Below are 15659 nucleotides of genomic sequence, written 5' to 3'. Positions count from 1 at the left end.
GCGTCACGTGCCCCCGCCCCGCCGGCAGCCGGCAGCCGGCCGCCCCTGGCCGCGCGCCGCCTCCTCGCCGCTCCGCTGCGGCTCTGGTGCCTGCGGCCCCGGCTGCTGTGGGCGAGCGCCCGGCCAGGTAAGAGGCGGCCGGCGCGCGGCGGCCGCGGCCGCAGCTCCTCCGCCCGCGCCCCGGAGGCCCGGGGCCGGGAGCGGGGCGGCCGGGGAGGGGGCGCGGGCGCCTGCGGGCTGCTCCCGGGGGCCTGGGACGCCTCTCGAGGAGACCGGCCGCGGCGGCGCCCTCGGCCCTGGCGGCCCCGGGAGGCTCAGCCGCGCCGAGGAGAGCTGTGCCTTGCTTTCCCCTCCTGTCAAACGACCGGGCCGGGGAGGTGGATCTCCGCGCCTGTGAGGTTTTGCGAGTGTGTAAGTGAAGTCACAGAGGAGGAAGCGGACTCTCGGGATGGGGCGAGCCCTCACCTGGGAGCGCAGGAGCGAGCGTCTGGGCCGGACACCTATTAAGTGTCTTCTGTATTTTGTGCAAATCGTAAGCCTCTCGCAGACTCGGTTTCTCCATCTTGAAAGTCAAGGTGATAACTCCTGCCCTGCCTCCCTCATAGGACTGCAGCGAAGAGCCCACAGGAAAGCCAGGTGAAGAGCCAGAACGCTCGAGTCAGGCAGACCTGGGTTCAAGTCCTGGGTCTGCCGTTTACCGGCTGTGTGACCTTGAGCCAGATAGGACCCTCATCTGTTAAAGAAGATGATAGTACTTAGCTCGTGAGGTTGCTGTGAGGATTGAGTGTGAAAAGGCTTAGCACAGTGTCCAGCACAGAAATGCTCGATAGTGCTGTTAATATAATTATTAAATTAGTAAGCTAGAGAGTGCCTCACATGAGGGGTGTTGAGAATAATCACACTTCAATTTCTATATATTTAGTCCTAAAAAGAGTTCTGTTTGGTTTCCTAAGAAAGCGGCCAAGTGGGACCCTTTCTCCTTTTCTCTTCCTGGGCCCCCTTTGCCTTCTCATTTACAATTGGCATGTGAACCTGTTGTTCCTAGCAAATGAGTCAGGCAGGATGGGAACATCAATGTACTCGAGCAGATGGCTATCAGATTCCCTCTGAGGGGAAAGAAAAGTGCCAGGCATGTGCTGCCACCAAATAAAGCACAGTGCAGTGATGGACTGTCAGAGCTGGAAGATGCCTGGGAGAGCGTCTAATCCAGCTGTCTCCTTTTGCAAATGGAGACGGTGGACCCAGAATAAGGATGGGACTTTGATTTCCTCAGGACCCGACAGAATGCTGGCACTAGGTGGTGGAAAGAACACACACTGTTTACCAGACACTGTGCTTTCCCTGAGTTCTAACCTAATTCTTCATTTATTCAGCAAGTGTTTATGGAGTACCTACTCTGTGCTTGTACACCTACTAGGAGCTGGAGAAGAAATATATATATTTTGTGTGTGTGTGTGTGTGTGTGTGTGTATCCCTCTGCTGGTTCTCAGTACATTTTATAGTAACAGTATGTTCCAGCTCCCAGTGAGCTTGCCTCATAGCAGCTGGTCCCAAAGGACAGAAGCACCCAGAGAGGCCTGAATTGTTTCATGATCAGTCACAGCAGCCCCAGAGCTCTTGTTGAAGCCTGATGAGACTTTAGAAACTGGAGAAAATGCTGCTTTGTCAGGGCTCTTAGGAAAGGATTTCCTTCTGGTCTGGAGCTCTTGGATTTCTTCTCTTTCTGGTTTCAGGCTTCTTATTGTTTCTAGATTTCTGAAAAGAGCCACTGTCACCGTGCTTCCGTTGGTTTCCATGGTTATCAGATGACTTGTATTTTTATGGTAGCACAAGTAGCTGTTGAGGAATACATGGTCACTGTGGGTTTCTGTTTTCTGGTAGTGGTCCTCTTTTTTCAGTTGCCGTGCAGTCGTACTGTCCCTTCCTCCTCGCCTCCCTCCTGCCTGCCTTCTTTAGTTTAACAAACATGCATCCATGGGAGGGTCAAGAGGAGTGGGAATAAGTGGAAACAGATAAAAACATGTGTAGACTGTAGCTTAGGGACCTCTGAATCCTTGAGGGGATAATCCAAGGGCATTACACGTGCAAGGGACCCATCAGTGGTGCTCTGATGAAGGTGTAGATTGGGAGCCATTAAGAGGTCTCAAAAGTGGGAGAGGGTACCCTGGGCAACCAAGAAGACTTCACATACCAAGATGCTTTTCAAGGAAGGTGTGAAAGAAATTCCTTGTCCCGGTCTCAGTCACATGGTAATAATAGATGGTCCAGGAAGCATTGTGTTCTTTCAGTGTGCCTTAATGAGTGCACCTTCTCTGGAGTCATGGTCGTGGGCTTTGTGTGAAATGCCTAATTTCTCTCATTGACCCTCTTTCTGTGAGCTCAGTGACGTATTAGTTTCCTCTTCAAACACATGATATTGTGTACTAAAGGTGGATAAACAGAGACATTTGATTAAGAGTTTGTCTGTTTCACTTTAGGTGTTTAACTTGTGTGTCTCATTTCACCAGTTAGGTTCTAATGCAGTCATATTTCTTTATTTTTCCAAGTAATCTTCCAAGTCCTTTAATGTCCTTATTAGTAAGAATTCCGATGTCTCCCACTTCCAAGCCCCCTGTGGGATTAAACAATCCAAAGAGGTCACTTAGTCTTCCATTCTCCAGAGGAGACAGAGCTGCAGAGTCTGAGCAGTCCACCCTCATTGTTCTTTCTGACACAGCTATATGGTATCACTATTGAAGAGTTGTCCTGCACGGTCCAAGGATGTGTAGTCACTGCTGCTCAACACCCTCATTGGACCAGGTTCCTGCCAGCTTGATCCTATGCATGGATTCCAAGGTCAGAGCTCTTTTAGTTTATGCTCACATGCTTAGCTATTCTCCCCCAAGCACAGCCTCTGGGCCACGTGTTAAGCCTGTCACCAGGCTGGGTTTCCCCAGTCTCCTGGTGAGTTCTCTTCAGGGGCATATGGGGCCCTTTCCTGCTAGCAGCCTTGGGCAGGGTCACCCCAGACCATCCAAGAGACTTCCCCGTTTTCAAACCTTTCATCTGGATTTGGAGGCTCAATCCTTTCTCCGCTTCCTAACTCTGACCCACAGGTTTTTGGCAAATTGGTTCTACTTCCTGTCCAGGAGTCTGCCTACAGAGGATTCTCACAAATGACAACCTTCACCCAGATAGCTCCCCTAGGCCTTTGGGTGCCCACTCACCTTACTTTTCATATGTAGGAGGGGCCCTCTGGTGACTCTTGGTGAAGCATAGATCTGTTCCCAGGAAACAGTGTCTCTCCCTGTAGTCCTAAGAGAGTAGGCATTATTGAAATTTTCCTTGGCATGTTGTTAGGGATTTGGGGGGCAAGGTTTTAATTTAAAAATGAAGGATCTTCAGTTCTCTCAACTTTTCTAAGAATCAAACAATAATCACTATGTTTATTTCATTGTCTTTGTTTTAAACTTTTAAAAATATGATATATAACAAGAATGAATGCAGGAAAAAAACACAGATGTATCGTTAACAATTCCAAGGGAAATACACATGTACCTACGGCCTATGTCGAGAAATGGAACATTGCCAGTGCTCAGCAGCACCCGCCTCCAAATTAGAGCCTCCTCCCCAAAAGAAATCACTATCTGGACTTTCATGAGAATCATTTCTTTGCTTTCCTTTGTAGTTTTGTAACCTATATTTGCATCATTAAACAATATAGTTAACTTTTGCTAGTTTTTTAACTTTATACATAGAGAATCATACTGTGTGCATTTTGTTTCATTCTTTTGCCCAACTTGTTTGTGAGCTGCACGCATGTGATGAATGACCTTAGTTATTTTCATTGCTAAGTGTTTCATGATATGCGTATGCCACAGTATGTTTATTCAGCCTGTAGTTGACAGATGCTTGTGTTGCTTTAGTTTCTGAGTCGCAAGAACAGTTGCAGCCAAGAACATCCTTAGATGTTTTCTATTGTGTATGTGAACAAGTGTCTTTAGGTTATATATGTTGAAGTGGAATTGCTTTGCTAGAAAATGCCAAACTGTTTTCTAAGTGATGTACCAATTTACTTTCCTACCAGCAGTATATGAGAGTTCCGGTTGCTTCACAGCCTTGCAAATGCTTGATATTGTCAGTTTTCAATTTTTAAACTACTCTCATGGGTGTATAATGATAACTCTTGTGGTTTTCATTTTCTTTTCTTGGTTGCCACTGATGTTGAACACTTTTTTATTGGTTAATTGGGTGGCCTCTTTTGTAAACTGCCTATTAAAGTGTTTGCTTATTTTTCATTTTTCTTATTGATTTGTCAGAGTTCTTTATATATTTTGGTTAGTGGTCTCTTGTCAGTTATACGTTTTAAAAATATCTTCTCATACTCTGTGACTCTTTTTTCACCCTCTTAAATAGTGGTAACTTAGATCCTATTCTCTAGAAGCATGGCCTGAAATGGGGATTCTTGTTCAAGTAATATATGGGGATAGGTGCTCAGGAAAAGGAGAATGAAAGAAGCAGGATAGGGGGAGGAGGGCAAGAGAGGTATAACAGGTGAGGTAGCAGTTCTCTGGAGAAAGGGACATTGTGAGTTATCAGCTGACCTTCTATCTGGGGGAGGGGTGTGCTAACCAATAAAGAGGATCTGGGTGGGGCACCAATAGTATTCCCTGCCGTCCATTTGGATGCATTCCCTTATGTTAAGTTCAGTCTTTTAAGATGCGTCTTCTCCAGGATTCTGGGCGGTCACAATTTCTGGGAAAACTTACAAGAGGAAGATCAGTGGGGCTAACTACAGTCCCTGTTGCTCCAGTTAGTCCGGAGGTCTAACTGATACCCACCCTCCTCCTCCATCCTTCATTTTAACTCCCTCCTTTGTCCCTTGAGTGTGTGAGAACTCAGAGATGAAGCCGTCTGGGTCTGGAAGTTTGTTGTCTTTTGTTATGTTGGGATTTTTTTCAGATTTTTTTTTTTTCCTTTTTCTCCCAAAGCCCCCCGGAACATATTTGTGTATTTTTAGTTGTGGGTCCTTCTAGTTGTGGCATGTGGGACGCCGCCTCAGCATGGCCTGATGAGCAGTGCCATGTCCTCACCCAGGATCCAAACTGGCGAAACCCTGGGCCACCAAAGCAGAGAGCGTGAACTCAACCACTCGGCCACGGGGCCGGCCCCATGTTATGTTATTTTTGAACACAGCTTCAATGTTTTTAATGGTTCTAGGACAATTTTAAAAATTTCTTCTTAAGTTACTTTCAGTAAGTAATATTTTTCTAGAAATTTGTCCCTTTGAAGGTTTCAAATTTATTTATATAAAGTTTATAATATTTCCTTGTTCTTTTAATATCTGCAACATCTGTAGCGATATCCCCCTTTCCATTCTGATTTCGTTTTTATGCTTTCCCTTTTTTTCCTTCAGTTTCAGTAGAGGTTCTTTTCAAAGAACTGACTTCTGTCTTCATTGATGTTCTCCATAGTAAGTTTGTTTTCTATTTCATTAAGTTCTGCTCTTTTATTTTTTTCATTCTACTTTCCTTGGATATATTTTGGTTTTTTCCTCTAACTTCTTGAAATGGATGCTTGGTTCATTAATTTTTATCCTTTTAATTTGTATTCTTTCCATTTAAGGCTACACGTTTTCCTCCAATTATTGCTCAGCAGGAGCTCAGTTTGAGTATGTCGTGTTTCAGTCATCTGTTGCTAAATATTTTCTAATTTCCATTGTGATTTCCCCTTTGACTCATAGGTATCTTAGAAATGTGTTTCTTAATTTCCAAACATGAGTGTTTTCTAGTTATCTTTTATTAACTGATTGGTCAGTGAGCTTGTTCTGTATAATTTTAATCCTTTGAAATTTCTGTTAGGACTCTGTTTATGGTCAGTTTTTATAAATGTTACATGTATGCTTGAAAGTAATGTGTCTTCTATAGTTACTAGATTCAACGTTGTATGTAATGCCTTTAGATCAAGTTTATTAATTCAAATCTTCTTTATCCTCACTGATTTTTTTTTTGCCCATTCTACCTATTATAGAGAGAAATATGTTAAAATATCCGACTATATTTATGAATTTGTCTACTTCACCTTTTAATTTTTTACTTTATATTTTTGAACCCTATTACTAAGTGCATACAGATATAAAGTTGTTCTATCTTCCTGGCGAATTTACCTTTTAGCCTTATGAAGTTGCTCTTTTTATCTTTAGTAAAAGAATTTTTTTTGCCTTAACTCTATTTTATCTGATTTGAGTATAGCTACACCATCCTTTTTTGGTTAATCTATGCAGGGTGTATCTTTTCCCATCATTTTAGTTTCATCCTTTCTGTATCTATGTGTTTTAAATATGTCTCTTCTAGACAGCATATAATTGGGTTTTGTTTTTTGTAGGCTGTTTTTGTCTCTTAACTAGAACAGTTAGTCCATATTCGTTTAGTATAACCGCTGATGTATTTAGGTTTAAGTCTGCCTTCATATTTTATGCTTTCCATGTACTTGTCTTGCTCATACTCCATTTCATTTTAGCTCTTTCTTCCCTTCTTTGGGGTTATTTTTTTTCTTTTCTTTTCTCCTTTTTTTTTTTTTCTCCCCAAAGCCCCCCGATACATAGTTGTATATTCTTCGTTGTGGGTCCTTCTAGTTGTGGTATGTGGGATGCTGCCTCAGCGTGGTTTGATGAGCAGTGCCATGTCCGCACCCAGGATTCGAACCAACGAAACCCTGGGCCGCCTGCAGCGGAGCACGCGAACTTAACCACTCGGCCACGGGGCCAGCCCCTCTTTGGGGTTATTTTTAATCATTCGCTTTTTTTCCTTCTACTAGTTTGGACATTATGTAGTTGCTCTTATTTAATGGTTACCTTTGAAATTTTAATTTAACCAAAGTTGATAAATTATGGAGGTGATAAATATCCCCGCTTTTCTTTTGGTCAGGATGAGCACCTTAGACCACTTGAACTCTATCCCCTTCTGCTTAGTGGTAGACGAGTTCTAATACCTTGTGTCAGCTTTGATTAGAGTCATTTAAGGACCCACAGAGGGAAGAAATGTGATGAAGGAGGAACAAAATGAGAGAGCAAAGAATTTACTTGAGAAACTTTATATTTCTTGGGACTCTTTTGGTTGCAAGTGATCAGCTTAGACTGTCCTAACTTTAAAAAGAAAATCCGTTGGCTTACAAAACTGCAGAGCTGAATCCAAGGGCTCAAAAAATATTTTTCGGGCCCCCTCTCTCTCCATCTCTCAACCTTGCTTATCTTAATTTGGCTTCGTTCTTCAGATGATCTCTCCTGAGTTGTCGCCATCCCTGGCAAGGGGGATGGGATATTCTGATTGTCTACTTTGGGTCAAGTTTCCATCCTGTGTGGTGGAGGGCTGAGGCACTGGGAATGACGGACCACCAGGACTACATGGAATGGGAGTGGAATTCCTCTACGGAACCAAAAGAGGGAAGTTGTGCCGGGCAGACACAAGTTATTGCTACTGTGGTCCCCTACACTGAGTAATAGGTGGAAGAATGATGCAAAGAAAGAAGAGGGTTAGAGATGTTGTGTTTGGAATTAACTCACTTAGTCCGTAGAAGAAAAGAGGAGGAGGACGTCACCTGTTCAGGAGCCCACTAACAGAAAAGGAGGAGTCTGGTCAAACAGTTCCTTTGCCCACCAACCACTGGGCACTTCGGCATTGTTGGCTGAGGATGTCTTGGTGGGCCACAGCAGCAGAGGTGAGGGAGAGCTGGTGTGGGGCCCTCTCGTATGTGGAAATGTATTCAAAATGTTAGCTGTGGTGCTTGCTATTCTCACAGCTCTTTCTGAGAGAAACTTCTGCATCCACAACCCTTGTTCATGTAGAGGCAGCCCCGGCCAGCCATGTTTTCTTCCATAAAATCTTGCTGTATCGCTAGCCCTATTCAAAACTTACTGGACCAGAGATGGACATCAGACCCAAGAACAGCCAGTTCATAGGATCACCAGGGACCTGTGATGTGACCTAGTGGAAGAAAAGATGCATGTTCTCTCTTAGAAATTTGAACTGGGGACTGCAGAAGGATACTTAGTTAGAGAAATTGAAGCTGCAGTGTATACAGACAGAAGCCATGAGGTAGAATCAGGCCTTTGAGGAGTCCTGGCTAGCTGATAAATTATGAGGAAGCAGAAGCAACAAGGCAGAGAAAAGTTTGCGTGGACTTCTGGCAAGAGGAGAATGGAGCACACTCCTGGAGGGGTGAGTCATGTGATAAGTGAAGACCCACAGTCTCCAGCTGCTGTGGGTCCAGATCTTTCATTCTAGACTCTGGGAGACCCAGCCCTGCTATGGTCCTGTTCTTGGATTTCCGTAAAATCCCATATCCTTAATAGTCCACATATACCCTTATGCAAAGCCCTCCCTTATTTGCACTTGCAATCAAAACACTCACTAGAATGGATATTCAGAACTTGGGGCAGTGCCTGCATGGGTGAATTTCTGTTGCTGCCACGCTGTTCCAGTCATACAGTACTGAAAAGGAAAACTCGCTCTCTTTGCCATCGCATGGTTGGCAGCTACAAACCTTGTTGGCTCAGTTACATTAAAGAATCCTCTGCACTCACTCCTTGGCCTGGTGTGTGTCTGCATCGTAGCCAGGAAGGGGGCAGCGAGCCCCGCTCCCTCTATGGGCTCCTTGTTTCTCTACCTCACTACAAAAAACCCTAACTTGGCTTATTGACCATACTATTTTTTTCCTAAGTTGTTGGAGGGTTGGTTCAAATGCAATACAGAGAAAAAAAAAAGGCGGGAATTTAGGGAAAGGGAAGCGTCATAGGAGAGAGGGAATTTATCACCATTTATTGTGTGTTTACCGTGTGTCAGGCACAATGTTAAGTGATTTCCATCCATTCTGTCATTTCATGTGCAAAACAACTCCCTGAGGTATTGTTATCCCCACTTTTATAGATGAGGAAGCTGAGACAGAGGATGGTCTGACTCCACTGAATGTGTAATTTCTGGTGTAGAGTAACAATCACTTGGTGTGGAATTGCCTCAAGCTGAGAGTGATTAAAGAGAAATGGCTGGGAAGCAGTTTGTGGCCGACTGGGAGGCAGGAGGTGGTGGGAAAGAGACACTGGTCACATCGTTCCCTCCACAGACATGCCGTCTGGGAGGAGGCCAGAGGGAGGTGGCCAAGATGTCTGGGTTGGCTGGGGTCCGCTGGGGGTGTTTATTGCTTGTTGCTGCTGTACTGCCCCCTGCTGGCCAGAGGTCTGCTGTCCCCTGGGGTGGATGGGCCTGTTTTCACCAGTTCTGGCTAGAGGTCCTAATCTTTGGGCCAGGCTTCCTAAGAGAGTTCTGCTTTGTCACATCCAACTCCGACACTGTGATACACTAATGCATGATAACTGCAGAATTAAATTCATTCTTGTTTCATGGTCTGTGAGTTTATGTGTCCGTAATGGTGAGGTTAGAAAGTCCTCTACCATCATTTCAAGTTAGGAACCCCAGAATCTCAGAAAGGGAACTAGGAGGCAGGCTGTTGTAGTGGAAAGAGCAGGGACTCTGGACGCCATCCAGGTGAGGAGCCGCAGCTGTGCTGCTTGCTAACTAAATAAAAAGCGGAGGAACAGTTTATTCCTGGAATTGGAGATAGGAAGACCACTGCCTCTTGGGTTGTTCTAAGCGCTCATTGAGATGACATATAAAAGCACCTGGTTTTCAGTAAGCCCTCAGTACACCTTTACCACCCCCCCTGCTCCAAGACCACCCAGTGACTGAGAACCAGGACCAAAACAGGTTTTGAGCTTCCCAACCCAGTGCGCTCTCCTAGGTGAACCACAGTGAACCGGCGCTGCATTGAGGGCGGGAGAGCTGGCCCTGGGGCTGCAGCCACACTCAGAAAGCACCATACATGCATCCGAACACATTCTGGTCGGTGTCATCAAATTTCAAAGCTGACAATAAGAAACAGCTGGTTATTTCTCAGGCTGAAGACAGCTGAGATTTGAAGAAATGCTGAAAAGCCCAGCTGAGATTTTTGTCATCTTCAAAGTTTTGTTTTGTCTCATTTGCAATAGGCTGTGTATGTGTGTAGGTGTAGGTATGTGTACAGGGCCCTTACATGGTTCACAATATTTTGCTCTTTGTGTACTTTCAAACTAAAATCTACAAAACTAGGGAAATTTACTTTGATTTGAAGAAAGATCTAAAATTACTAACCCATTGCAGTTGCTCAGTTAATACACTTTGTACTTATTTACACTGGTGTTTAGTATGCCTCATAATGTGGGAGGAAATTTTCTTTTCCTTTGTTGATACTAAATAGAGTTCTGAGCTGTCCTCGATCTTTTGTTTCCCCCTTTTTTATTAAAAACAACGTTCCTGCCACTTTGATACTGATATGGCCTCCCTTAGGTGGGAAGCAAGTACATTTTCTTCGTTATACAGCGTCATTAAAGCAGAGTTAAGTCCTGTGGCCTCAAAATTACCCAATGAGGGAGAGGGAGAGCTCAATTAGAAGCCCATCAGGTCTGTTTTGCCTGAGTCACCTCAGTATGGGCTAGGGCCTTTTGTGCTGGGACTCAAGGCTGCTCCCCACTGCCCCCCAAATTAATGAAAACTCTATGAACTGATCCATCTGGCCTTTCTCCCTGACCCCTTCAGACTCGGGGAGCTGCGGCCAGACCGAACTCCGTACTGTATCTTCAGCTGGCTGGAGGTCGCCCCCCAGGGGCCTTGCTGACACTCCTCTGCCTGCAGTCTCCATCCTCCGGATGCCCCAATCTATTCATGTCTCAGAGTCCAGCTCAGATGCCACCTCTTCTGTGAAGCTTAGCTTAATGGTTAAAAACCTAGTCTTTGGGGGTCAGGCCTGGCTTCAAAAGGGCCCTCTGCTGCTCTCTAGCAAATGATTTGGGGTAAGTCATTCATCACATAAGTTCTCTCTGGCTTAGTTTCTTCATCTGTAAAATGAAGACAGTAATGCTTTAAATCAGCACTTCTTGGGGGCTGGCCCTGTCGCTGAGTGGTTAAGTTCATGCACTCTGCTTGGGCGCCCCGGGGTTTCACCAGTTTGGATCCTGGATGAGGACATGGCACCGCTCATCAGGCCATGCTGAGGTGGTGTCCCACATGGCACAACCAGAGACACTCACAACTAGAATATACAACTATGTACCGGGGGGCTTTGGGGAGAAGCAGCAGCAAAAAAAAAAAAAGAAGAAGAAGAAGAAGATTGGCAAGGGATGTTAGCTCAGGTGCCAATCTTTGAAAAAAAATCAATGCTTCTTAAGTGTATGGTGCACATGAGTTCCCTGGTGATCTTGTTAAAATGCCGGTTCTGATCCAGTAAGTATGGGCTGGGGCCACGAATTGGCATTTCTAACCAGCTCCTAGGTCCTGGGAACAACACTGTGAGTTGTAAGGCTTTAGAGAGGTGTTGAGAGAATACAATGAAATAATGCATGAAAAGTGGTTAATATTGTGCCCTTCAAATAGTTGTGCTTAGTCAATGGTAGCTGCTGCTGGTTTTGTTGCATTTTATTATTGTTGGCTGATTCCCCAAGCTGGAGGTCACACTTTTATTCTTTAAACAGGGGCTTTCCTCTTTTATGGCACTGAGCACTTTTTCCCTTGTTCTGTTGTTTTGGTTCTTTTTGGGGGGGTGGGGGGTGGGGGTAGAGATATCTTTGTCTCCTGCCAGACTTGAGGGTGAGGTCTTTATCTTATTCCTGATTCCCCCGCGTGGTCTTCTTACACACAGCAAGTGTTGACGACACACTTGGGTTTTATTCACTTCTTTTTTATTCCACAGGGATTCTAGAGCTAATGGTTTGGATAGTCTCAGCTCTTCTACTATTCCAGATCATGGTGATGGTGGTCCATTCAGTAAATGTTTCCTGGGCACCTAATACCGACCAGGCACATAGTTCTAGACACAGTACAAAGCAATGATACAGTTTCTGCCCTTAAGGAGCTTACATTTTACTGGGGGGAGACAGACAATAAAGAAAAGCATGTTATATAAAAGCTGATAAGCTCCTGAGAGTGGAGAATGCATCTCACTGATCAAGAGAATGTCCCCAGAGTCTATGTTCAAGCGCTCTCCACCGGACCACCCTGCCCCTGCGTATGCTCTCGCACTTTCCACAGGGCTGGTCCGTATGGTGTAACTTGGTACTTCCTCATGGCCCTTCACCCACAAACCCACTCACACAGAGTGTTAGCGAGCTATAAGAGGTCCGGAGAGCTTTTATTCCTGACCCCAACTTGCCTACCCGTCATGGTGCTCAGCAAACTCCATGGCCCAGAGAACCCCCCCTCTCAGAAGCAGTGGGGGTCTCGACAGCAACACAAAACAGAGCACAGCTTTACTTCCAGTGCCTGACACTGACTAGAGTTCTGCCTACTTTTCTAAAGGGGTGCACTCCCAGTTTCTCCTCTACTGAGCCCTTCTCCATTTCCTGCCCTTTAGATTCTAGGCTGGCGAGGACTCGCTCATCACACTTCTCTCTCTTCACTCTCTCTCTAGTGATCTCATCCCATCCCATGGCTTAAATGTCACTCAGGGCTGTTCAAATGTCATTTCCTTAGAGACCTACCTTAACAGCCCCGTCTAAAATAGCACACGTGCGTGTGCACACACGCACATGCACACCCTATGGTCTGCGTTGTTTCTCTTCATAGCATTTATGTTATTATTTTTTAAATGTATTGTCTGACTTTGAAGGTAGGGCCTTTGTCTTGTCAGTACTTGGAACAGTGCCTACCACAACAGTAGACAATCAACAAATATTTGTGACCTTTTTCTTTGGAAATTCTCAAAATCCTCATGAAGTGTAGCAAGACAGTGGTCATTAGCCTGTTTACAGATGGGGATGTAGGCTCAGAGAGATTAAAGGATTTGCCTCATGGGGCCAGCCGGGTGGCGCAGTGGTTAAGTGTGCACATTCTCCTTCTTGGCGGCCCGGGGTTCGCTGGTTCGGATCCCGGGTGCGGACATGGCACTGCTTGGTAAAGCCATGCTGTGGCAGGCGTCCCACATATAAAGTAGAGGAAGTTGGGCACGGATGTTAGCTCAGGGCCAGTCTTCCTCAGAAAAGAGGAGGATTGGCAGCAGTTAGCTCAGGGCTAATCTTCCTCAAAAAAAAAAGAAAGGATTTGCCTCAGGTCACAGGGCTGGGAAGCAGCAGAGCCTACAGGTGGAAAGCCAAGTCTTGTGGGACTCTCCGCCTCTCCCACTGAGGCTGGGGACGCCAGGTGGCTCAGAGGCATGTGCCTACCTCCAGTGGGCTGTTAGGAGGGTGCCACACAGAGACCCTGCGTTCCCACACTCTTGGGAACACATAAAACAGGGACAGCTGAGGCCTACCCCAGGCCCTGCTCCCTCCCGTCCCAAACAACTTCCCACAGTTGTTTCTCCAGTCCTTTACAGGCCTCACACTCCAGGTGCACAGGCCCCAGGGGACATTCGGTGCTTTTAATTCCATACCTCTGAGGCCCCAATGGCAAAAAGGAATGGCAAAACTTGAATCCGTTTTTTTTTTAAGCGTTACCTGGTTATAGAAATCCCTGTGGCTGCATAGATCCCCATGGAGTCATGTGAAGATATAGTAAATAAAGCCAAATGGAACAACAGGGAATGACTCGAATAGAAGGAAGTCCTCATCTGAGGGGAGGAATTGTCAACCTCCTTCCAGATGTAGCCTTATTCTAGATTCAGCCCCGGGTGTTGCCTAGAGTCGGGACATGGGCAAGTCTGGAGGAAGGCAGGTCCTGAAGGATGGAAAATCCCCTGCTAGGGAATCCTCCTTCCCCTGAGAGGCCAGCTGCAAGGCCCTTTGCTTCCCACTGCGGGGTAGGCATCTTGGAACTCCAAGAAAAGTGAAGCCCCAGTAGTTCCTGTGTCAGGCGCCTTTGCCTAAAATCCCCAGAGACCCTCACATCATCCTGAGGGAAAGAAACTGTCATTTAACATTTGCAAAGTTGTGAGTTTCTGCCCTCCCTGTTCTACCCAATATACCTCTCCTGGATGGATCTCCTTAAAACATAGCTATGATCAGGCCACTCCCCTCCTGAGGAACCTACAGTGGACAGAGTACAAACTTCTGAGTTTGCCCCTGAAGCCCTGTACCAAACATGCAACCTGCCCTATGAGAGAGCAGAACTCCAGTGCCTCCAGGGGGCCGGAACTGAGACAACTGGGGAGGTACCTAAGAGCTAGATTTCAGCTCAGTACTGGGGAGATACTGAAGTCACTGCAGACTAGTCATGGAATGGGCAATCTCAAGGGGTCCAGGAGCTTCAGAATGGTGCCCTTTAGAGTTTCACATGCTTCATCAGTCAGGAATCGCTATGTTATGCTGTAGTAACAAAAAGCCTGCCAGATTCTTCATGCCTTACCCCAGAACAAAGGCTTATGTTTCACGCATGGCGTGTGTCCATTCTGGGTCAGCAGGGGACTCTGCTCATCCTCTTCACTCGAGGACCCAGGCTTCCAGAGTAGCCATCATCTCAAATGTTGCCAGTGCTGTGCCAGGGCAAAAAGAGAGCTTTGGGTGATCTTGCATAGGTAGTTAAGTTCTCCAGCCGAGAACCAGCACACAGCTCTTCTACTCAAAATTGACTAGTACTAATCATGTGGCCTCTCAACCACAGGAGGGACCTGGGAAACTGGAATAGTTGGTGAAGAGCACTCCCTCCCAACACAGTGTGCTTTGGATCTTTTCATCGTCACGGCAGTCCTTCGGGGTGGTTCTGGGAAGGCCCACCGAGGCTGGTTTAAAGCTTTTCTTTCCTCTTGAGCGCTGTAAGCTGCACTGGTGCTTAATTCTTCCTATCCCAGGTTGTTATTAGCTGTGTCCATTTCCTGTCACTTTTTTCTCACCCTGCTATCCCCCACACTGCATAAGGACTATGTTTGCAAAACAAACGAACTGAGGAATAAAAAGGATTTTTATTCTTTAACTTTTTATTAACAGAGGAACTTTAAGAATTTCTATGTAGAAATTTCTATATAGATGTAGCAATCTCATGTGGCAAGAAGGGTCCTTGAAGTTGTGTTTGTATAGTAAATTTACATAAGTTTGCAAACACTAATTATTTATCTAAAAATTGGGGTTGAGGCATGATGGCAATTCACCTCTATTTATTCATATACTTAGAAACCCTGTTACTAAGCATGTACTTTGTGCTAAGTGTTAGACAGTGTGTTTGGTTCTTGCTGTATTCCCTGTAACTCAGTTGTGGTCGCCCAGTGTATTCCTTATTGATGGGCGGCTATGGTAACTGTGGGAAATTCCTCTGGGACAGAGAAATTGGCAGTGCTGGGTGCTATGGGATGTCACATGGGCAGACAACTGTTGTCTGGGTTGAATGCTGTTACACAGTGAACAAGGTTCAAGTCAGCGGTGGGGTAAGATGCAGTTCCCAGGGTTGGTGGTTGTAATTTGGGTAGTTGTGCTTTGGGTCTCCTGAGAATTGGAATAGTGACCATTAGCAACATGTCCCAGGGGTAACCCTACTGGTTAGACCTGCAAATGGCCACATGGAAGCCTGTCACCTGGAAGGCTGTATAGATTAGGTTCCTTTAGGGTTAGCTGATTCACTCTTGAACGCCTGTCAGAGTTGTCCCTTGTAGAAGGACAGAACATCGTGGATGAGGCATGTCGGAAAGTAAACAGTATATGGTGCTCCCTGGAAGAACAGCGTACAATTATA

General features: G+C 45.7%; 1 protein-coding gene across 5 annotated transcripts in view; it reads left to right on the top strand.

The window, feature by feature from the left end:
* Window positions 1-4: 4 nt before the first annotated feature.
* Window positions 5-15659, top strand: part of FBXO10 (F-box protein 10) — a 50310-nt gene continuing 34655 nt past the window's right edge. For 2 of the 5 annotated variants that reach the window (XM_070250731.1, XM_070250735.1), the window contains exons 1-2: window positions 21-127; window positions 2717-2835. In XM_070250731.1, the coding sequence (XP_070106832.1) occupies window positions 2761-2835 (75 nt within the window). In that variant the 5' untranslated portion in view covers window positions 21-127; window positions 2717-2760. Of the gene's footprint in view, window positions 128-423; window positions 637-2716; window positions 2836-15659 lie in introns of those variants that run through there. The other 3 variants (XM_070250732.1, XM_070250736.1, XM_070250734.1) reach the window with 2 other exon arrangements.

This window comes from Equus caballus, chromosome 25 (assembly GCF_041296265.1).
Source record: "Equus caballus isolate H_3958 breed thoroughbred chromosome 25, TB-T2T, whole genome shotgun sequence".
Classification (NCBI taxonomy): domain Eukaryota; kingdom Metazoa; phylum Chordata; class Mammalia; order Perissodactyla; family Equidae; genus Equus; species Equus caballus.
Note: the sequence above shows the minus strand (reverse complement) of the source record. Positions and strands in the feature narration are given on the sequence as shown.